Source organism: Podarcis erhardii, assembly GCF_964252035.2.
Source record: "Podarcis erhardii genome assembly, chromosome: 8".
In the NCBI taxonomy this organism is placed as follows: Eukaryota; Metazoa; Chordata; class Lepidosauria; order Squamata; family Lacertidae; genus Podarcis; species Podarcis erhardii.
Genome location: NC_138499.1, coordinates 49,263,867 through 49,288,553, shown reverse-complemented (window position 1 = coordinate 49,288,553; position 24,687 = coordinate 49,263,867). Strand labels below are relative to the sequence as shown.

The following is a 24,687-nucleotide window of genomic DNA, read 5'->3' as shown; positions in this document are numbered from 1 at the left end:
GGAACAGGTGTTTAGAGCAGGACTCAAAAACACCAAGGCCTGTTGGGAGGCGCAGGAAATTGAAAGTCAGAGGTGCAACTGAGCAGCTAGCTGTACCCTTGATGAAGGGCCTGTCAGGACCTGAGACCGTGCTCAGTCTACTACCCTGCAAGTGTGAGCTTTCAGAATGTGTGTGCATGAAAAATGGGCTCATGTACAAACTAACCAACTTTAGTAACCAGGACTTAAGTTCAGAGGACAATGAACATTGATTTGAGAAGGAAAAGGTGATAATTAGGATGACTAATTGGAAAATGAACAAGTCAAACCATATATGCCCCCATGACAAACTAAATAAACATTTCATTTAACATGTGAAATTGTGAAGTTTCTTGTGAAGTTGCTAAAGTTGACAGTGCCTTGTTCAGGAAGATAGCAGTGGGCTGGATTCAATTCTATGGCATGTCATGGGGAACATTCCCCTGCTGGCATACATGCATCATTTGAGGGTGACCCAGTGCTTAGTTTTTCATAATTGTGGACTGAGGTTCTTTTGTGTTAATGTACTTTGCATAAAACAACACATCCCTCCCCCTGCCCAGAGAATAATGGTGGACCATTGATGGAGGTGCACAATGTGGGGTACTATAATTCATATTTTGTGGTGTTGAGTCAAATAAATGATTTAGGCTATTCACAGAGCTCTTTGTTAAATAAGGTTTTGGGAACCAGGAAGCAGCTTCAGCATCATAAAGAACACATAACTGCAAGGCCACTTCCTGTCTTCTCACTACTGAGGTATAAATCTTGTAAAAAACCCCACACTCAACTTGATTCAGCATACATGGTACCAATTTCCACCCGTGTACTATAAGCATGAAAGTGGCCAATCTCTATATTGTGTATCCACACATATTTTGCAGGGGAAATATTTCATAGTAAGCTGGATATTTCTCACATTTTGTGGACAACATTTTACCGATGGATTCTAGCATTATGTACAGGTATGTCATTATTATGTTCCTGATGATTTCCACTACTTGAGAAATGGTTCGGTTCAGTTTTATTTCCATATTGGCCATAGGCCATATTATGTTCCTGATGATTTAATGTTGAGAGCATGGTAGATTTGTTGCTGTAATTTTTCCTCTGCCATATATTTTGCTACAAATTGTAATTGCTTATATAATCTCTCTGAGACATGCTGCTTTAACAGTGCAATCAAACAGTGCCATCTAGTGGATATCTACACTTCATTCAAAAGAAAAAGTCCGAAGCATTTCGTGAGGAAGATTATTTAAGCAAGCTTCCAAAAGAATTGAGAGACGATCGCTTAGAGCAGTGGTTTCCAACTGGTGGTCTGAGAACCCCAGTGGGTCTGTGGCACCATTCATGTAACAAAAACTACCTAAGAGATATCAACATTTTCAAAAGCTTGCCTTGGCTTTTGAAAAACAAGGGGTCTGCAGTACTTAACTAACTAGGAACCACAGGTGTAGAGGAAGGAAAAAGAAAAAGTTATTTTAACTATAACTGGAATACAGTGCAATAAAAAATATCTACCCTTTGCCAAATACTGTTATGTTTGTCTTTTTGTTAAATACCTGACAAACTAATAGATTAATTATTACTATATAGCCATTAAAAAGCCATTAAAAAGTTTGCTTCATCAAACTTGAAATCCCAGGGAGCAATGCAATCTCTATAGCACTAGAGCAGGCACCCCCCAACCTGCAGCCCTCCAGATGTTTTGGCCTACAACTCCCATGATCCCTAGCTAACAGGAACAGTGGTCAGGGATGATGGGAATTGTAGTCCAGAACATCTGGAGAGCCGAAGGTTGGGGGTGCCTGCACTAGAGAGAACCTTTAGAAATGATTGTTTCAATTGCTGTCCTCACTTCACTGTTCTGCTGTAAAACAAAAGCTTCAACAGGAGCACTTGCTCTCTCCACTGGGAAGTCCTCCTGAGCCATCAGGAATCCATTAAATTCCATCAGCCTCCAAGGGCAGACCATCTGAACAGGTCCCCACCTCTGAGGTGGGAAAAGCTAGACCAAACATCACCACAAATTGGTCTGACCATGACAATGGAGCAGTATCTACCCCTTCTACTTCCGGACCACTCCTCTTCCCATTTGGAGCCAAATTGAGTGGGTGTTGGACCAATGACCATTTGAGATAGTCCCATGTTTGCCATGAAATCTTATGGCCTGAGACATCCTCAGTGTGGATGTTGAAGTTGCCCAGGACCACTATCATTATCAGAGAAGTTGTTAGTCAGCAGAATGGGTGGTGCATCAACAGTTTCCCTAACCTGTGCCTTTGGCCCTGCAATCATTCTCCAAAGAGGAGGAGTTTCCTGGTGATTTGACATCACAAAGCCAAATAAGACTAAAGGCAAGAAGCATTGTCCTGCCTCTGGTGGCCCACCTGCCAACAGTACTTCTATCTTGTCTGGATTGCTTCCGCTATTCCATCCAGACTTTCATAGCTAACAGTGTTTCCACTGCCTCCCTAGGATCAGATGCAAATGAGAAACAGCTGGGCCTCATCAATGTACTGATGACTTCACATCCCAGTCTCCAAATGTCTTCAACCCAGGGATTTCATGCAGATGTTAATGAAGTATAGGGGATAGAATGGAATCCTGTAGAGCTCCACGAACCACAATCCAAATAGTCCTCCAGACCCACCTTCTGGATCCTACCCCTCAGGATAGGATCCAGTTCAGTACAGTGCCACCAGGATCTGTTCTGCCAGGTGTCCCAGAAGAATGCTGTGGTTGGTGGTACCAAGTGCCATTGAGAGGTCAAAGAGAATCAAGAGACTCACACCATGTGTGATAATATCATGAAGTCAAATGGGTGAGGATGGTTCCTGCCTTCACCTGGAATACGTAAGGATTTTCATTTCATTTCGTTACCTCCTGAGCAACTGCCAAAATGGGAGCTGCATAAACCCTGCACCCAAATGGCATTGGCCCTTTACTACACATTTTTTCCACTGTAAATAAATAGTGAATAAAGCAACAATTTCAAAGAATATACTTTATTTACAAGAGCCTGTTTGAAATATGATACAACTGTTGCAAGCCCGCAATTAAATGGAACAAGATACTGTGTGTGTGTGGGGGGGGTCTTTTATGCCTAGCTTTTAAATAACTTTCTAACACTGACACTTTTAGTAGAAGTAATAACTTTAAGAACAAAAATAAAGATACTGCACTTTATAGAACTGGTTTTAATGATTTTAAAGAAAAAAGCAACATTTTGGTTTAATCTGCAAGGGAAATTAAGCCACTTTTTTGCTAGTTATGCAAAGAGAGGCAATAATCAAATGATAATGCTGAATGGCTTGTTATACTTTAATACATATCAATCAGTAAAATCATACAAACCTAATAAAATATCAGTTTTTATATAACAAAAAACAGTAATGAATGTTTTTAAACCAAAATAACCTGTCAGTAATTTCCTGAAAAGAATAGTTTATCTTGCTATATTTTGGGCAATGAGTCAGCTATATTTTGGACAATGAGTTCCACTGGTAAGGAGAATGATTTAGAAAGTCCTGTTGTGTTCTCTTTGTGAATTAATCAGCTGAAAGGGTTCACAGAAGGCCCACCTTGGTTTTAACTGTCAGGAGCTGGGCCAACACTGGCTTTGGAGTGGTCCTGTATCACTTCAGGCCTGAGCTTCTTTACATGCAAGGTCAATCAACAGAGAACCATCATAGAGCTTTTGCATGTGTGTGCGGGGGGGGGGGGGAGAGAGAGAGACTTGGACATCACCTCCCAGTGTTTTCAGTAATTTTGATTCTCCCTGGACCCTTGGGTCTCAGATCCCTTTAAACAAGTGAAACGTGACACTATATGTCTTGGTTTATTTCATGCTAATGAAAGGAGACCTGTGGTCCTCCAGATATTATTGAACTACGGCTCCTATCATTCCTGACTGTTGTCCATGCTGGCTGGAGCTGAAGTTCAACAACAGCCAGAGGCCCACATGTTTCTTACTTCTGCCTTAAGCAGAGAATACTATGCTGTCGACTGGTCATCAGTGGTGACTGATAGCCACTGAAACTAGTAGCAAAGTAAAACATGGAAACATGGACTATTAGACCTTTGAAATATCCACTTCTAAATTGCTTCCAAAGTCCCCCACTTCCTTTAGCATAGAAAGAAACAGGGCTTTTTTCCCCGCTGGATCTTGCCGGAACTTAATTCCGGCACCTCAGGTGGGCACCACTGCCATTGTAAGAGAACAAGGGAGGTGTTCATTGTGAATTCCAGCACTTCTTTTTCTAGAAAAACAGCACTAGAAAGAGACCACACATCTGGCAACTTAAAAATGATTTATTTACAAATTCTTCAAAGGTCAGATTCATGTGCTTTTCCATACGGCAGAAAGAAAAGATTGGCACTATGACTTAGTTGCAAAATGGTAAAAGTTTCTAAATTTTTGGTATAGAAACACAAAGATGGCTTGCTAAAGCCACATGGTCTGAACTTGGAGCATGCAGCTTTGATCTCCTTACAGGTAGGATTCACACTGTGGAATGAGAGATAACAAAGAGCTTAGTATCCCTTCCTCCCAGAGGTGAGGGTGTGTGACATAGCTAAGCCTGGCAGGACAGTTTACTCTATGGTCTTAACCCCCTAATGCATTAATTAGAGATACACTTGTTGCTTATATGAGGCTGATCTATTCCAAATGAGGTTGGTGTGGTACTGCTGCATTTAAAATTAAGACTTAAATAGAAGCACACTCAAAGCCGCTAGGCAGGAGATGAAAGATAGAAGAATATTGTCATGGTAAATGAACAGCTAAAATGTTGAGTCAGTGATAGCAACTCAAGCACACCTGAAAAGTTTTTTTTTACTTGTCTCAGTGCAGAGACTGATGATAAAAGTCAGCAAGAGAATTTATCTCTTGAGACTCCTAATTAGGTTCTGATTCCACATGTTTCTCATTCTTAGTAACATGACTCTAATCAACAGCTCTTGTTTACACAGAAACACAATCTTTATAAATTACTAAATCCCCTTTACCCAGCCTTCAGTTTATACTGAATACATTTGCAAGTTGTCTTTTCCTACTCATCAAGATAGCAAGATACCAGGTCATCAAACACTAAGGCAAATTTAGTGATGGAATTATCTTAAAGCAAACTCTAGAATTATTTCAGATTAGATTCACAATGCCTTTCAACTCACAACCAGAAAGTATGTAGAAATCTATAATTTCATTGTTGCAGATGCTTTAACAGAATTGCAACCTAATATATTTTGGACAGGATTCTGAAGCACCCCCCAATATAATGGGGACACAGTCAGAAAACCAGCTTCTCTCTTAACCACAAGTTGGGCCAGTGCAAGGTATTTTGGCACCTAATGCAAAATAAGATTCCATTAAATGTCCAGAAGCCATTAAATGTTCTGGTATTTGAATGGTACATCAGTAGTGATAATGAATCATCATCTAGTATTGCATCTGAGAGCAATAAACTTTCATAGAGGGAAGGGGACAGTTTGCAATACCTCGTCACTGCTCCCTGTCTCTGCCTAATAATATAATATGGTACAAAATGGAGAAGCATTTATGTGGTTCACTGTCAGTTTCCATGAACATGTGAACCATGTTATAAATGCATATTCTGCAGCTTTGTCTTGGTTCATCTATTGTTTTAGACTGATCTTTTTCAACCACTGAGTTTCCATTCAGATCCAACTTTTTATAGTTATCTCATGCTAAAGATCTACATGGAACCATAGTTTTAAGTTCAATGAGTATTCAGGTAACTACCTACTTCCTGTCTACCCAACTAAAATTTTTCATAGAAATGCATTCTAAATCTTAAGAGGCAATTTAAGGGTGCCCATCATCAGGACATGCGACGACTTGCTCCTACATCAAACAGCACCCTAGGCAAGGAGCATCTATCACATTCACTCTATTGGTTTAATATTTTTAGAATATTTTCTTTATTATCACAGTTGTAGCCCATTTCACAACTATGATGCATGGCTTAACTTTGTTATAGAAGGCAACATGTATCTGGATCACCATCACTCATGATACTAGGTATTGCATAGGCAATGAGGTTTTTAAAAAGGTGTTGTCAGCTTTAAATGTGAAGATAAAATGTTGGTACTAGATATGTGAGATTTGAGTGGCAGGCTCCCTGATCCCAGGCCAGGCACCTCAGGCTTGGGCCCTGCCTGCCCCTAAATTTGGCCCCTGCTGCTTAATTTATAAAGAGGTGCTGGTGCCCATCAGCCTACATCAGAACTCCACCAGCTGATCTACAAAGCTCTGCCCCCTAATGTCAGGTGTGCAACTGCCAACTTTGGGGTGCACTCCTAAAAATGCACTTTTCATAAGTTGTGGATATCCTTCCAAACGTGAAAACAAGTTCTGGTTCTGAATTGCAGCTCAAATCAAGCTCCAAGGTGAGAGAGCAACTTTTCTGTTATGGCTTCGGATACACAGTGGAATTAAATGAACATTGTATATGAATACTTCTCTGTCTCCCTCCCCATGTATTCACTGGCTTTATCCTGATTTAAGACTATACAAAGCGTCATTCCAACACCAAATGCCACTTCTCCTTTGTAACACAGGATGTCCCGGGGTGGGCATTTCACATGGGTAGGATAGAGCATATTCTTCGTGTTCAAAACACCCTGTCTCACAACGGATTCCTTGAGTTGAATGCAAAGCTTGCAACGTAACTAAACGCAAGCGGCTCTACAGTCATTGTTCTTGTTTCCTCGGGAGATTTCTCTTTTTTTGGGGGGGGGGGGGTCGCGGCACGTCGGCTTAAAATAGCTCTGAGCGGCTCAAGAATGTGTCTCCCCTGCGCCTACCCCAGCTACTGCTGGAACGAACCACGAGGGGGGGGGGAGAGAGGGAGAGAGGGAAGGGACGACGCTGTGGCTGGGAAGGGGCTCGGGTAGTCCAACCACCGCCCTGGGAATCTTGGGCTGGAGCCTTTGGAGGGCAGCTTTGTTGACTCGCGGGTTCCCAGAGGAGGAGCCAGCCCCGAGCCCTCTGGGAGAACCCCGCCCTTTGGGGAATGGTATCTGCCCTACCCTCTCTCCGCTTTCGAGGGACGGAAGGCTCACTTGCCGCAGGGGGCGGCAGAGGCGGGCGGCAATAAAGGGGTGGGCTGAGGGAGGGGAGAAGGAGGAACGGGGCGGGGGGGGGGGGATTGGCGCGCTGGGCGAAGCAGCAGCAACAAAAAGGCTCCGGGGAAACTTTCCTCTCAGGCTGAGGCTTCCCGCGCTTCCACCTGTGGAGCTGCTGCCGCCGCCGGCGAGCAATCCCCGGGGGACGAAGATGGGCTGCTGCTGCTGCTGCTCCTCCTGGCAACTGGCGCTCCTGGCTTCGCTGCTCTTCGCCGTGGCCGACGGCCAGCTCCGAGGTGAGGAAGCCGCGCCGGTCGGGACTTGAGGGACTCCCGCCCCCCCCCCCGCGGAAGGTTTAGCGCGGCGCCTCAGAATGGCAGTGCCGGGTGGGGTGGGGTGGGGTGGGGGTGGCCGGCCGAGCACGTGCGAAGGGTGCCGTTGCAACACGTGCAAAAACGGACTCCGGCTTTCCTGCCCCGCCGCCTCGCTGGGGTTTCCCACTTGGAGGATGCGACGCCTTCAGGCATTCCTCGCCACTCCCCCCCCCCCAATCCCCGGCCACTCACTTCGACGTCCTCTGGGTGGTTTGCAAAGGCGAGCCGGGCAAGGTGCGACCAGCCTGTTTCGGGTGGCTGCCCAGGAGCGCTGCCCGAGGGACGTGGTTCTTGTAGGGGCAAAAATGCACGTGAAGGCTGGATTGGGTTTTCTCTCGTTAGGGAGAGAAACCCCTGGCGATGCCACCAGATTAAACATAAAGAAGAGCCATTATTGTCTGGCTACCACGTGTTTAGAATGTAGCTTCTTGTCTCGCTTGAAGAAAGCAGATGGTGCCACTATGGGAGACTTGGCTGGGCGCGTCTCTGGTTTCTTTTGCACTTTTTGTAGATGTGTGTTGGTGTGGGTCAAAGTCCTCTGCCCCAGCCGTGGCAGGGATCTTTCTTCCCCTGGCCTTTCCCAATGGCTCCCCGTTTGGCTTTCCTCGCCTCCTCTCTCTTCTTCTTCCAGGACTTTCTGTTTGCAATTTGCATCCCCCCTTCTTCCCCTCTTCTCTTTTCCTCCCCTGCCTTTTCTTTCATCTCCTCTGCTGGCGGTGTAGTGGATTCCAATGCTCGCCTTAGCTGTTGAGGATGAAGGGGCCGCCGATTTGCTTTGTGGCAGATGAAACTTTTTTAGGGGTAGGGAGAAGGCTTTGAAGTGAGGGGGAAATCAACTGGTTTGGGATTCCCCCTACACATATGGGTGGAACTCAAGAGATTTTCTTTGTTACGGTTTGTATGAAAAACTTTCTTGGCATTTTTTTAAAAAAGTTTTTAAATACTGTTTGATGCTGTTGGCCTGCTTCCAGATCAACATGTGATTATTTCGGGGGGGGGGGGGATGCTTTTCACAAATGCTCCCTCATTGTCTGCTAACAAGGACAAGCAGCCAAACTTGACAGACTTACCCCTCCCTCCTCAAACTGTTCTTTTCTTTCTGGATGGACAGAGTCAGGCATTCAGGACTGCTAGGAGGGGGGTTCACTTGCCATTGTATCTCCTGGAGGATGCTGGGCTTTTCCCTGCCCCCAAATGCCTTGTTTCTGGATTTTTGCTTCCAGCCACTTTGAGAAGTAGATAGATAGGATCTGGCACTCACCCACAGGCTGCAAAAGGGCTACTGCATCCCAGACTAACGATGCACGTGAACGATGGGGTCCCAGGGAAAGGACACATTTCATCAAACTGCTTTTGTGTGGCGCTGAAGCAAGTGTGTAGTCAGCCATTCAGAGTAGATGATGATGGCATGCCTTATTATTGGGGCTGGAGGGTGAGAGAAACAGAGCTTGGGAAAATTCATTAATATGTACATTCTGTGTCTATGATGGCTGGAAACCCTTAAAAAAAAGAAAGAAACACGACATTTTTGCAGTGTGTATCACATATGAAAGAAGTAATTCTCAGCAGATTGTAAGTTGCAGAGATTGCATTCATGCATACTGAGTTAAATTTCTGGCAGAATTTCTACACCAAAGTTAGGAAGGGATAAGAGGCAATCTGTAGCCAGGCTGGAAGCATATGTTGCTTTATCTATGTCTCCCATCATGACGGTGGCAAAATGTGCTCTTTCATCCATTGGCACACTACTAGTCATGCAGGGTTAGCCAATGTGTCACCATCCAGATGCTGTTGGACTCCAACTCCCAGCAGTCTCAGTCAGCAGGACCAATCACCAGGCACAAAGGGAGTTGTAGTCCGCATTAAGGCAACCACGTTGGCTACTCATAATATAGGGAAAGGTCACATTGGGTCATACTGATGTCATAATTGCTTTGCTAGTTATTGCATGAATACTTTAACTGACAGCACAATCCTATATATGCCTCGTTAAAACTTAATCCCTGTGAGGTAAATTGGTATAAGAATGTAGCCTTAATTAATTTATTGACACACATTATTAAGACCCTAGTGCTATGTCTTCTCTAAAGCATTGGGGCTGGCACATACATTAGCTCTGCATGAGGCATGTGTTCCAATGTGTGAGCTAATGCTGGACTAGTAACCTCATTGAGAACTAAGGATCAGCTTCCATGAATGGAAACATACATTTTCAGAATTCTACTCCAGCAATATTCCAGTTCCCTCTTCCATAGTTTCTCTGCTCATATGGATAAATCATTTGTGTGAGTTGTTAAAAGATGCAAGAGGGCCAGCTGAAGTTACCTATGAGCCAGTTCCTCTCAATTTTACCAATGACAGATTAGCCCATTCAAAAGAATTGCCCTGGGGCCTCAGTTCAATTAGTCTGGTAGAGCTGCAAGTGTGATGAAATAAAGAATAAGGCACAGCAGAAAGGACAGATGAAGACGAATATGTAGCACATGGTCAAGGCAGTGTTAAAATCACCATCGCAAGCATTGTTAAGCAGCTGGGTGCTCTGGACTAGTGCATAAGGAGTAGTGTGTGTATGTGTTTTGGTAAAACGCACATGTTTTGTGCACCAGTGGAATCTTGGGGGGCTTTATTTGCCTAAATGGATCCCGCATTATTTTGTAATTCTTTGCTAGTCACATACACCTTGGCTATGTGCATTAAGCTGTTAATAGTGAGTATGGGAGCATCCCCACTTTAAAGGCATGGTTGATATACAGTGGTACCTCTGGTTACAGGCGCTTCAGGTTACACTCCGCTAACCCAGAAATAGTACCTCAGGTTAAGAACTTTGCTTTAGGATGAGAACAGAAATCGGGTGGCGGCAGCGCGGTGCAGCAGGAGGCCCCATTAGCCAAAGTAGTACCTCAGGTTAAGAAGAGTTTCAGGTTAAGAACGGACCTCCAGAACAAATTAAGTTCTTAACCCAAGGTACTGCTGTATTTGTATCAAACCAGAAATGGCACCATGTGTGAAAGTGGAAATGCAGTTGTTTCTCTATTGCAGAGATGGGGAACTTGCGGGACTGCAACTCCCATGTCTGCCCATTGAACATGTTGACTGGGGCTGATGGCAGATGGAGTTGAACAACATCTGGAGAATCACAAGTTTTGTGTAGTGTAGGTGTTACATCACATGAAAAATAGTGTTGAATGTGTAGTGAAAGAAAGAAGCACTGGTTGTTTCTTCAAATTACATTAAGGGTGGGTTTAAAAGTGTATAGGCATAATAAATCCAACAAGTTGTTAGACATATTTGAACATGACAATTCTGGAAACTTTCTAGCTGTTAGGCCCATTGGCATTCTGGGTACTTATTTGCTGTGTTTGTTTTTAGAGATGACCGCATGTGGGAACTGAAAATTGTAATCATTAATAGTAATAAGTGAACATTTCTTGGTCAAAATTCTAATCTGAGATAAATTTGACCCAGATAAAATAGCATTTGGCACATAAGAATCTGCTGAAATCTTTATTTGACTTCTGTTGATAACATTAAAACAGTGATGGGTTTTTGTGCTGTACAGGAAATGAGTTAAGCAATATCCTACAAAGAAGGTATGATACATCACGTGGTTTGTGTCATCTGGGATTTGCATCTCTGGGCTATCTTCTTAATGAGGCAAGACATGAGGAAACAGACAACTTACTGACCCTGCTAAACAAACTAGAAAGCAAAGACTTTATGGACCTGTAAACAAGCAAGAAGAATTTTAAGCTCTTACAGCCTGATATCTGGTGCCTCTGTAATCATCTTTAAATCTTATATGAGACTTTGAGCCAAGAGAGAAGACTGTTCTTCATCCTCCTTTCTGTAGTGCCCAATGAAAGCTCGGTATCCTTGTGATGAGTTGTATAAAGTGACTGTATAAAGTGCCAGTCTTTATTTTCATTTTTCCTGTGCCACTCCTGAACTGGCATCAGATAGGTGAATAGGAAGGCAGTAGTTTATAAAGCATTTCATAACCAGCACAAAATATTTTCTCATAGATTCTTCTGAAACTGACAATATTGGGTGACATCCCTATTCAAGGTTAGGCAGAAAGCACAACCTTTTTGCATGAATGGTCTTAATTGCTGAGTGTCACAATTATATATTGTCTCTCTGGGGACATTATAATGGAGTTGGGCAAAGATAGACTCAGGTCCTGAGTATCAAGGTAAAAGCATGTTACCTCTTTCCCCAGATAATATGCGTATTCAACCTTATCTTGGACCACATATGTGCACTGAAGTATACACATAGCATTTTCCTAATCGCTTCACCTATACTGCATGTACAAGTAATGTGTATGCAGAGTTGCACCTCCACTGAAATTAAAGGGAATATATATATGAATCATGTGTGCACATGAGAGAGTTTTTGAGTCCACACCAGAGCCTCTGTTGTTATAATCAAGAGTCTTGATTATTCCCTTTAAATACACACTGCAACTTCTCAGTTTTCTTCTGGGGGGGAAAAAACCTTCCCCGTTTTTTATGATTTGGGCAGAAGACCACACTTTTCATTCATTCAGATAACAGATAAGCATGTCTGCCCATTACTGGAGTTTTGTGGCTATCAAATCATTGCAACTGGTTTACAGAATGCAGCATTCCTTTTTTTATCTGAAGATGCTAATCCAGAAGCAATCCCAAGAATGTGGGGAAAATTCAAATGCCTACATTGCTTTTGCTGAAGATAAACACAGCTGAAACTCAAAATAACATAAAATTAACAAAACCTAGTTTCTTGCATTACTAAGACAGCTACTCAAGTCATTTCCATTACCTAATGAAACCTGTTGCTGGTGACAGCCAAAATATATGTGCTTGATTACCATTGAAAATAATGTTGGGTGAAATAGTCTCTTCAGCATTTCCTGCTTTTCATTATGTGGGTGCATATTTCCTGACAGCAAACAAAGGAGCTTTAAGATGTAAGAATGCCATTGCCTTGCTAAAAACGCTGATTATGCAGTAACTCCACAACATTAGCTATGATGACCATATTCTGAAGCATAGTTTCCTTTGATTCTAGCCAGCAAGTATGTTTTTAATGTGCTCAAAAATGTTTGCAATATAGCAGAACAGTTTTGACTGTCTGCGGTCATTGTGTTTGCTGCAGTACTGGGTTGCGTATCTGCCCAGGCCTTTGACACAGAAATCTCCTTTTGCTATGGGTACGGGTGTAATCTTAATGTTTTAACATGTAACCTGAGGGGTATTTATAAGAAATCTTAGCTCAACCGTGAACCAAAATCCAAAATCTTTGACCCCCATCTGTAATATAGGGATATAACCACACACCATTCATTATTTAGGGAATTTGTATCCTTTTGCAGAGATGGAGCCCCGTGGGAGTGGGGCTGGCCGCCTGCAGCCAGCATCCCAGTGGGGTGGCACGGCGATGTCAACCACCCTCAGGGATAACACCTGGGGCGGGCTGCCCCCACCACACTCCCTTCCTCTGCCAGTGTCCTTTTGTCCATCATGGAAATAGAGGTGGGAGCATAGGGTTCCCAGGCAGCTTCTCCTCTAGGTACCGGCCAGACTCAAACCCTGTTTAGCTTCAGAAAGGTGGCTGTGTCAAATCCTCTTAGACCTCACCATGGTTCCATATTATGGGTACATGCTTAAAAAATGGTTATTTGGGAGCATTTGATTTCAACATATAATGGCTACTAGACTAATAATGTTTTTATTTTACTCTTATTTTACCCCCTAAACATCTTGAGTTCATTAAATTATTGGCTCCCTGCCTCACAATAGCTATTATCATTAAGAAAAACTGCTGGGAGTTGCTCTAAAAACATGGAATAGACTTGGGTGTAAATCAGATTAATAAAAATACTTAGGACTGACTTGGGTATTAATGCAGAGGCAGAATGCTAGATCCCCCACTGGTCAACTTTGACAGGTGGGTAGGGCCACATACACATATCAATCACCTGATGTCATAATGACACCAGATAATTGAAACCTGTCAAAGTTCAAAGGAGGCTGCTGTGACTGCAGATACAGTGGTGCCCCGCAAGACGAATGCCTTGCAAGACGAAAAACTCGCTAGACGAAAGAGTTTTCTGTTTTTTGAGGTGCTTCGCAAGACGAATTTCCCTATGGGCTTGTTTCGCAAGACGAAACGTCTTGCGAGTTTCTTTCCTTTTTCTTAAAGCCGCTAAGCCGTTAATAGCCGCTAATAGCTGCTAAGCCGCTAAGCCGCTAATAGCCGTGCTTCGCAAGACGAAAAAACCGCAAGACGAAGAGACTCGCGGAACGGATTAATTTCGTCTTGCGAGGCACCACTGTATACTGATTGGTGATTTCAAGGAGGCCCTTTGAAGCCCCTTCTTGGTGCTTTAAGAAGGCACCAATCAGCTATGCAGAGGGGGAAATGTTCCTATAAATTGAGCATTTCCCCCTCTGCATTGCTGATTGAAGGACTTTTTTAAGCACCAAGAATCAGCTTATCGCCAGTGCTTGCAGAGAGTCCTGCAGTTTGCTTATAATGAGAAGCTATGGTTTCCTACTACATGTGTGAGCCTTGGTGAGCCCTGGGCTTGTGCACTTCTGCTTTCCTTAGGGAACAAACCAGCTGTGTAAACCGTGGTTTGAACCTTGCTTGTCGGAAATAAGGACCCGGAGGTGGCTTGTCAGATCAGGATACAGAGGCGGGTTTAGGGCAGCATGACCGGTTCTGCCACACAGGGCACTGAGCCTGGGGGCATCGCAGGGCAACATAACTATGATCTAGTGAACTGAGCAGAACGGAAGGTGAGAGGCGAGGGAGGGATCCAATTTTTGGCCTTGCGCAAGGCGCTGTTGAAATTTTAAATACCAAAGTCCACTACTGCAGGACCCATTAGTGGATTGTGGCCTGATCCAGATTGCAACAAAAGCACTACCACTATGCAAATATATAGTAAAATATTAAGAAATGGGTCCCATAATGCACAGTGTGGTTAATAGTGGGTCCTGCATATGAAAAGGTTGAAGATAGCTGGCTTAAACTGATCAGAGTAGCCACGAGTTAAGCTAAAATCTTCAGTCTCCACTTGTGTGTGAATGTGGAGGAGAAAGGAGGGGAAATACAGAAAAGCCTGAAGCTTTTTCCAGATGGTGTATGAATAAGGAAACCATGGTTTCCCATCATACCTTAAACTGACCCTGGGTATTTATAGCACTTTCCCTAACCTTTTCAGTAACCTTGCTGAAAGGTGATTATCAGTCTTACTGCATTGATGTATGTCAAGCACACTGTGCAGTTTAGAAAAGCAATTTCTAAGAACTGGTATTATTAGTTTGCAGGTCTATTACATGGCCCAAGGTAAACTTAAATATTCTCACATATACATTTTAAGCATATATATTTTCACACAAGTAACCTGTATGGATAAGAGAAAAAGGGATCTCAGAACAAAGGGATAGAACTGGAAGGAACATATTTCATTATAAATTAATACTGAACCAAGAGGTATCATGGGTATACATATGGAATAGAAGGGGGGTGGGGTGGCAAGAGGAAATGTGGTTGTTAAAACACTTGCTAGGAGTAATGTAGGAAAAAAAGGTTGAAGGTGAAATACCGTAACTTTAATGGCTCAACCAATTGCTATGCAACTTACGGCATGGTTGGAAAAACTGCAGATCTTCCTAAACAAAAAAGAGAAAGGCATAAAATTTAATTTATGGACACCATCTGGGCTGTTCAGTGCCTTTCATAGACATTTGAGTTGGAGTTTTACATTTAAACAGTGTGACCCCCTTGCCACGTGCATAACAATGTGTTCCAAATCCTACTGGTGTCTTTGATATTTTTGGTAGTTAAACTAGTTATAATCTCACAGCCTTTGGACATGATATGACAAGCTATTGGGCTACGTTAGCCATATTTTTGTCTGTGAGCCACTGAGAGACATGTAAGAGTGCAAACTTGCTTTGTTTATGTGAAACAAACTTTTTGTTTGTTTCTGTTGGCTCCTTGATACGATGTTAAATGTTGCTTGACTTGAGCCTGGTGTGGACCACTTGTCTTAATTCTGTAAGCTAGTTCAGGATCCTCTTCTAGCTTTCTACTACTGTTTACCATGGTGTCATCATAGAATTACAGAGATGGAAGGGACCACAAGGGTCATCTAGTCAACCCCCCTGCAATGCAGGAATCTTTGGCCCAACATGGGGCTAGAACCCAACATGGCTTGGAAAGTGAACCAGAGTTATTTTCAGCCTAAGGTAAAGCAAAATAGGTATTTGCTTTGCTTGTACAGTGCAAAGGTATGTGTGATACAGAAAAATAGTGTGAATGCTGCCCTAAGCAGGCTAAAGATTAACGTAAAATCTCCTTGCCATCAACAAATAATGTACATTTCTCCATGTCCACCAGGATATTAGTTACTAGGTTTCCATTTACAGGTTTTAAATGGGGGGGGGGGCTTATCCTAAAAAAGAAGAAAAAGCCTCAACACCGTTGCTTTTGTTTTAAAGAAGGGCTCCATAGCTGTTGTCCTTGATGCACTCCATGCTGATATCTTCCAGAGAGAACAAAGAAGTGTAGTATATAAACTAGAAAAAGTGCTACAATATGAGATCACTTCATCATCCTTTGATATACAGAAGTACTCACTTTATTTTTGGAAATGTGGAAATCAGATTGTGAGAACTCTTCCACTATGAGTTACCTTATAGCCAAAATGATACCATTGTATTGACATTGAGAATCTTCACTTTGTATATCAAAGAATAATTAAGAGCCTTCAGTTTTTTCATCCTTTCCATCTAGGTTCCTTATTCTTTAAAAAACAAGGTCCAGAGGAGTTGGATACAACCCATGGTCACTTACTGTTTTGTAAGTTTCAAAAACAGGTTTGATTGAGAAAACACCTTTTGAAATAATGACCCTTTCCCCGCCTCAGCACTGTATCTCCCCCCCCCCATAAACTCTGAAATATTTCACGAGATTTATCTTGGGAGATAAGGCTGTGTTCATCACTGCTTTATCTCCATACATATGCTGGGGGTTTTCTTTACTTTATGGTCCGCAGTCTGTGGTGATTGCTAAACTGACAGGAAAGTTCTCTGTGGGGTTTCTGTGGCCAGTAACTTGAAAGGGTCTAGACTGGGAGCTTTAGTGATATCACCTTAAACTCAGAAATGCTTGAGCAGCGGCAGATTGTTTTATTGCTTCCTCTTGGGAATTAGCTGTTTCAGAATGTTGACCAAAAGGATTGCATAATGCTTTGCAAATTGGATGGTGCCTCCTCTATGTCCATGTTGCACACGGAGCAAGATTAATTTCGTTGCCTCTCTTTGATCCTAATATATCCAAAATCATCTGTTATTCATACTGTATCTATTTATTTCTTATCATGCTGAGAATTCCACTGTTATTTCTTAGTATCATGTTGAGAAGGAGGATTCATCACATTTTATTGGAACCACATGTAAAAACTGTACCGTAGCAGTTTAATCCAATAAAACAGAGCACTTTATAGCACACTAAGGATTCGAACCACTTCACATAAATTATATCCATAATCAGCCACATTTTATGTGGGACTTCTATAAACACGCACTTCACCATTCAGAGCTTCAGTCATCATTTTTACTTAAATGGAATTACGTTACTGGTGTTACTGACTTCTGCTGAACTCCTTTTAAAACATTAAGAATGAATAATTGTTCAGTTTTTAATGTGTGAATATTCTGAATTAACTGTGCAATCTTAAATATGTATACTTGGAAGTAAATCCCATTTAGTTCAATGGAACCTAGGAAAGTGTGAATAGAATTACAACCAGGCAGAGAAATCCTAATTATGGGCCAGGAAGGATTGGAGAGATGGAGCCATGGCTCTGGGGGTGGTCCGCTCTCTTCGCACTCCCGTTCCTCCACCAGTGAGTATCACTGAGTAGTAACTAATGCTGTAGTCAAACCAGCAGTGTTGTAATTCAAGAACTAATCTCAGATAACCCAAAATAAGCAGGGAAAACTAAAGGAAAACGTATCAACAGCTTACTTGATGTACAGCAAGACATTTCAAGATGTGAGGTGGCAGATGGAAGAACCCACAGTGCAGATAATAGGGAAGGGATCTGCCCTCACAGGAGCAAGCATGACAAAAACTTGGTATGTCAGACTACAAACTACCCTGAAGCCCAGTTGATTAGATGAGAAAGATATCATAGGACTGCAGTTACAAAAGAACAAGAACCAGCTAGAAATCACCTTTTTCTGAGTCAGCATTTTAAAATGTAATTCAGATGCTGTGGGACAGGAAGCTTTGGATACAATTCTTGTAATTGTTATGAGGCTCTAGTGAGACAGTAGTTAAGGATGCTGGCTGATAACTATAGTGCATAATAATGTTATTAAAAAGTGAATGTTGAGGTGTCATCTTTGGGAAATTATTTTATTAATTTTAATGAAAATTATAGGTGTTCAGTTATTTTACTAAATGCTACTCACCAGAGGTTTGTGTATGCTTCAGTATGCCCATGGATTTTGTAGACATGTGGAAGTCCATGTTAATTTCAGTAGCAGGAGATTTTATAACTACTGTATACCTTACCATTCAGTCAAAAATGAGCTTCAAGGAGGATTTACAACAGAATAGTAAAAGCAATCATGAAACCATGTTGGATCCTTGAATGAAAAGGAGTTTGTACACACATTGGCTTCTCCTGTGGGAATGCTGGTGAGGTGGATAATGCATGTGTTAAAAGTTCTCCAGGTCACTGTACTGGGTTGTGACAAATCTGTTCATGCAAAATCATGAGGTATGACAGGCTGCAACTCATCTTTTGTTATTTCCTCTGAGTCGAGAGTAAACAGTTACTTTTCTCTTTATGATACCTACTTTCTCTGTCCCTCATCCTTATTCCTGATCTTAATAAACCTTATTAATTTGGAATCTAGAGTTTGACTGTATACATTTGGACAAGCCAAGGATTTCCCCACTGCATGCCAGATAAGTATTTCATGCTAAACACTTTGACCAAAGAGAGGAAAAGGAAAATGGGCTGGACTCACACATTGGTGACTGAGAGATTTGGACAATAGTTGCTCCCTTCCAGATAGAAACCAACAGATATTGACGTTCCCATCAGATATATGGAAGAAAGAAGGATGTTGTCAGAAAGAAAGAAAGAAAGAACTGTAACAGGCTGGTTTTTCCCCCTGCAGGAAATCTGGGTGCACATTCCATTGACTGATTCAGCCATCCCAAAACAAGGCATATAGCCCCATCCATTGAATGCTTGGTTTTCAAACATCACCATAGTCATGTAGGGTGGGGCAAAGTCTCAAGGAAGATCTTTGTTGTAGTTCTACTCATGGCTGTAGCTAGGGGGTGGCGAGGATGGGGCGAAGGGTGTGTGTGCAAAATCAGCTAAAATATGCCCATAGCTAATTTGCCCTTGTCTAGGGGGTGCAATCTGAATGGTTCTGCCAGGGATACAAGATCGCCAAGCTGCGGCTCTTGTTCTACTACCAAATATTCTGCTCCGGGTCTCATAATTTTCAACATTCAGTTTTAATGACGAAATAAGTGTCACTGATTCAAAAGCAAGTAGGCAACTCTATGGAAATATTTCTATGTGGGAAAATATTGTCTGTGCTAAAAGTGATTTAAGAAAAGACAGGAGCCACTAAAGATAACCAAAAAAAAAAAAAAAAAAAAAAAAAAAAAAAAAAAAAAGGGTAGACTCTTGGAGCATGTGGGAAAAGGGTATTGTTGAAAAAGCAATAACTAATTTTATGGTCTAGCAAGTTTGCTGTTTTTTGGCAAACTGCCCATCTGTCTCCTTTACTTTAGGTTGTAAGCTGTGACAGAGAAACTGTTCTAAGCAGGTATCTACATTGTCTGAAAATCAATACTTGAACACAGGAGAATTTCCATCTCAGATGCATAATAACCCATTGCCTTTTGCCCCTATGTAATGTGGCTGAGTTGGTGACATATAAAACACACCCAATTTTTTATTGTTCGCCTTCACCCTAATATTTATCTGCAACTGGTTGCTGGTTTTTTTTTTTTTTTTTTTAATAATTACCCCTTTCAAAGAAGACTTTATTTTGTCAATTTTCTTAGTGCTACGTTCTGGGAGCAAAAGCAACAACAAAAGCTGTTTTATATATGCTGTTTGTAACAATCAAAATCTGTAACTTAATCTAAAACATAACGTCCGAATTTAGTGCAAAGTGAATTTAGATAGTCATGGTTTATTCAAGGTTGTATTTAAGATTATATTTCCTTAGAGAAGGTTGAAAGATGTCTAATATGGTGATTATGGAGCAACTCAATTTGACATTGATACCAGAAAAGATCCTAGAACAGATAATTACACAGTCAGTCTGTGAGCACTTAGAAAAAGGATGTTTTGATTACTAAGACCCAGTATGGGTTTCTCAAAAACAAGTCGTGCCAGACAAATCTCATTTCTTTCTTTCTTTTTAATACGAGTTAAAAGCTTAGTGGATCAGGGGATTGCTGTGAGCACATTTCACTAAGGCTTTTGACCAAGTCCCCCATTATATTATTGCAGAGAATATGGTAAAATGTAGTCTGGATGAAGTAACTGTTAGCTGGATTTGTAACTCAGTAATGGTTCCTCATCATCCTGGGGGGAAAAGTGACAAGTGGGGTGCTACAGGGTTTTGTCCTAGGCCCGTTGTTCAACACCTTTATAAACTACTTGGATGAAAGAATTGAGGGGATGCTCATCAAATTTGCTGGTAACACCAAACTGGGAGGGGTAGCTAATGCTGCAAAAGATAGAATCGTGATTTAAGATATCTTGAACAGATTGGAGAACTGAGCAAAAAACCTAACAAAATGAATTTGTACAGGGGGGTGATTCCAGGGGTCTTCCTAAGTTTATGTGATTTTGCCTTGACATGTGGACCCACAGAACATAACCCCCATGTAAACTGTGGGCCTACTGTCCACAGGAGCTGGAGGCTGGACCCTTTACTGGTTTGCAGTAATGTCCTGATCTAAGCAGCTGCTTCCACATGCTTCCTCCAACTCCAGCATAGCCTCAAATATGGTTAGATGAGCACTTTGCTGGTGACTGAAGTTTGTGCCTTGTTCACTGTCTTCTCCATTCTTGTAGTCCTGGGGGAGTAGTATAGTAGTGGTGACTGAGACTAGCTAGGGACCTGGCAGCTGCCATGAGGACTTACAGTCCTGGAACTAGAGTGCCCAAATCTGGCTCCTCAGAAAAAAATGGTATTTGGTAAGCTGCTGGAGAATCCTGCTGTCTTTGCTCCTCTCCTGAGGAGACCTCAGGTTTGTGGTCTGGGCAGGGCTGAGCCTTAACATGCTTATATAGAACTGATTGATTATGACAGACCAGAATAGCATATTTAGCTTCCATGTTTCTTCAATAACTTGCATGGATTTCATTATTCTTCCACTAATTTTAAATTCAGAATATTTGGGCATGGAGAATTGTGTTGAAAATAAGTGTTTTGATATAACATTGAGAGTTCTCCAGAATGGATTTTTCATATCTTCTTAAAAATTCTCACATCTCTATCCAAGTCGCCTACCACTTCTTTTAAAAAGAATTCATATTACCAAAATTTCAATTCATTCATTCTATTTTAGTTTGGTATTTACTTAACCCTCCTTGACCCTAAACAAGCGAAGTGCAAGCTGACTGTACTTAAAGCAAATAAGTGAGATTTCTTTTTCACATACTGTATTTAGAATTGGTTGTTACTGTGCCAGGTATGACTTATATTCAAGGTCAAATGGTCTTAAACATCTGCATGTTTCCTAGTATCAGGTAGCATTTTTTTTTCCTGTGGGAACTTCTTTCTTTTTTGGACAAAATGGCACAGCTGAGTAATCAAAGGAATACAAATCAAAGACAACTTCACATCATTGTGTGAAAGGATAGGGAAAGGTTTAAAAACAAAACAAAAACCTACACAGCTTCCTTGTTTAGTTTAGCACTTGGTCGTCTATCTTGCTCTCTTGTTTTCTCTGAGTCTTGATTGGTATTTTTTAAAATCTTGTTAGGCCTCTTTCAGCAAAGATGAAGGGGCAGGAAATGGCCATGGATAGGGTTTAAAAGCCAATTAATTCGTTTGTAATTTCTCTTATTCAAGTATACACCTCACAGTTGCAAGTTGTTTACATTGGGCCACCAATCTAAACTATTTAATTGGGGGACACATTTTGCTTAGGCTGAGGTCACAGAAAGACTATGGCAACAGTATCTTGTTCAAAACTCAAAGCAAGCAAGCCCTCTTCAGATATCCCAGGGGCACTCTTGCCTTTAAAACTGGGGCAAAGCACTGTGGTGGCAGGTTCCAGCCTTATTGTACCATTTGTTTACATGTCTGAACCATACTTATGTGTGTACAAACCTAGAAGGCAAAGAAAGTAGTGCATATGTAGATGCAATGTAGCATGTACAGTGAATGGGACGTGCTGTGCTCCCCCGACCTGCATGTATTCACATATGTGTATGTGGTACATGGCTTGTGTGAGCCTTGTGTGTGTGTTGCATGGCACATAGTCACCACTCCTTTGGCCTCTCTTGGCAGATAGTCATTCCTTTTTCTACGGAGTACTTAACTGATGCTAAAGGCACAGTCCTAACCCTAACCCTAGATCATCTGGGATGAGTGAGTGAGGATGTGGCAGGACTCTAGCTCAGCCTACAGGTTCTCAGCACAGCCAGACTTCATCTCCTTGAGTCCTCAACCCCAGGTCAGCCAGAGACATGATGGGAGCATAACTCACTAATCCTGGCTCATTGAGCTAATCCATCTGAGCCAAGACTTCTGGAATTTACACTAGCGTAAGCCCTGAAAAATGGGTGTTCCAGGGGAGCAGAGGGATGGGACCGGATAGGGAGATTTATGCTTGATCCTAACAGTTTATCTCAGACGTGTGACCTGCAAATCCAGTGGAACATACACAGGCAAAAAGGGTGGTGTAAATCAAATTCTATTTCCAGTTTTCCATCTGCCCTACTTCCGCTGCCTCATCTGGCAGTAACCCCACTCCTGAACAAAGTTTGAAACTGGCATACTGTACTTAACATTGATTTAGTTTAAGATGGCACAGATTACACTGGCTTCTCATATTTAGGATTACTTCCTAATTGAGTTAATGTAGGACATGTTGCTTTAAGTCTAAGCACATTTAAGAAATCAACCCGGTGGTAACAGAAATCTGAAAAATGTGGGGAGCCCTCTCTGGTATCATCAAATGGCTTCTAAAGGCATGAGTAAAATAAAAGTGTAATGAGAAAAGAACTATTATAATTATTAAATGATCTTCCTTTTACTCTTTAGGTTTATTTCCTGCCATTTTAAACCTTGCTAGCAATTCTCATATCAGCACCAATGCTACTTGCGGTGAAAAGGGCCCTGAGATGTTTTGTAAACTTGTGGAACATGTTCCAGGTCGGCCCCTACGCAATGCGCAGTGTCGGATCTGTGACCACAATAGTGCAAATTCCAAAGGCAAGTTCACTACTTTATACTTTTTTCTGGCTGTTCCAAGAGACACTGACTATGGTATTCAGCTGGTTCAAGAATGCAACTGGCTTAGGCACTGCAATCCAAAGTAATCCCAGTGGAATCAGTGGCGACTGAAACAAAATTCTGTTTTTTAAAATTTAATTGTGTTATTTTTGTCTGGAATGCATTTATGTTCTGTGTGAAAGTTTTATTCTATCTGAATTTATGTTGTGCTTGTCCATATTACTCTCCCCCACCCCCAAAATATAAGACACAGAACAAAGGCACATCTGGGCCAGCATACTTGTCTCAGAGTAGCTAGCTAGATGTCTATGGGGAGTCTTAAAATAGGAGATGACTATAACAGCACTCAGGGGACGCGGGTGGCGCTGTGGGTAAAACCTCAGTGCCTAGGACTTGCCGATCGTATGGTCGGCGGTTTGAATCCCCGCGTCGGGGTGAGCTCCCGTCTTTCGGTCCCAGCTCCTGCCCACCTAGCAGTTCGAAAGCACCCCTAAGTGCAAGTAGATAAATAGGTACCGCTTTATAGCGGGAAGGTAAATTGCGTTTCCGTGTGCTGCACTGGTGCCGGCTCGCCAGAGCAGCTTCGTCACGCTGGCCACGTGACCTGGAAGTGTCTCCGGACAGCGCTGGCCCCTGGCCTCTTAAGTCAGATGGGCGCACAACCCTAGAGTTGGACACGACTGGCCTGTACGGGCAGGGGTACCTTTACCTTTACCTTTATAACAGCACTCTCTCCTCTTGTGCCCCCCAGAAGCTGATACTCAGAGGCATATAGCCTCCAATATTGGAGGTAGTATTTATTGTACAAATTAAGGTTGGCGGCTCAAATCCCCGCGACAGGGTGAGCTCCCATTGCTCGGTCCCAGCTCTTGCCAACCTAGCAGTTGGAAAGCACGTCAAAGTGCAAGTAGATAAATAGTTACTGCTCTGGTGGGAAGGTAAATGGTGTATCCATGCGCTGCTCTGGTTTTGCCAGAAGCGGCTTAGTCATGCTGGCCACATGACCCGGAAAAACTGTCTGCAGACAAACATCGGCTCCCTTGGCCAGTAAAGCAAAATGAGCGCCGCAACCCCAGAGTCGTTTGCGACTGGACTTAACTGTCAGGGGTCCTTTACCTTTATTTATTTGTACAAATTCATATACCACTTAATCTTGTGTGTACACACACACACACACATATTTATCATAAACATACCAGTTGTGGGTAACAAATGAAATAAAATGCATAAAATAAGAACACCAGAAACCCACTTTCAAAGATCTGACTCAGATATCAGGGAAAACTGGCTCATAGCCACCATGGGCTCATAGTATATGACCTGTGTACTTTACTAGTAAGATCATAATCATGATAACCAAAAACAGCAAAAGTGGAGGGGGGAAGAGGGGAAACGTGATCTTAATTTGTTTTTGCTTATTTTAGAACAACACCCTATCTCAAATGCTATAGATGGTACTAATAACTGGTGGCAAAGTCCTAGCATTCAGAACGGAAGAGAATACCACTGGATAACCATAACTCTGGATTTAAGACAGGCAAGTAAAAATTGTATAAAAGTATGTAGCTTTGTTGTGTTGCATGATCAAAGAATTCCTACTTATCTTTGGTTTATAGAAAGTACAGTGGAGAGAGGTTAAGGGAGGGATCTCCTTGGTAGACTGGGAGTTTGGGTTTTTGGTTTTTTTA

General features: G+C 42.2%; 1 protein-coding gene across 1 annotated transcript in view; it reads left to right on the top strand.

Moving 5' to 3' along the window:
- Window positions 1-7,215: 7,215 nt before the first annotated feature.
- Window positions 7,216-24,687, top strand: part of LAMA1 (laminin subunit alpha 1) — an 85,398-nt gene continuing 67,926 nt past the window's right edge. The window contains exons 1-3 of the mRNA XM_081873784.1: window positions 7,216-7,406; window positions 22,808-22,978; window positions 24,424-24,536. Coding sequence (XP_081729910.1) covers window positions 7,322-7,406; window positions 22,808-22,978; window positions 24,424-24,536 — 369 coding nt within the window. The 5' untranslated portion in view covers window positions 7,216-7,321. The remainder of the gene's footprint in view (window positions 7,407-22,807; window positions 22,979-24,423; window positions 24,537-24,687) is intronic.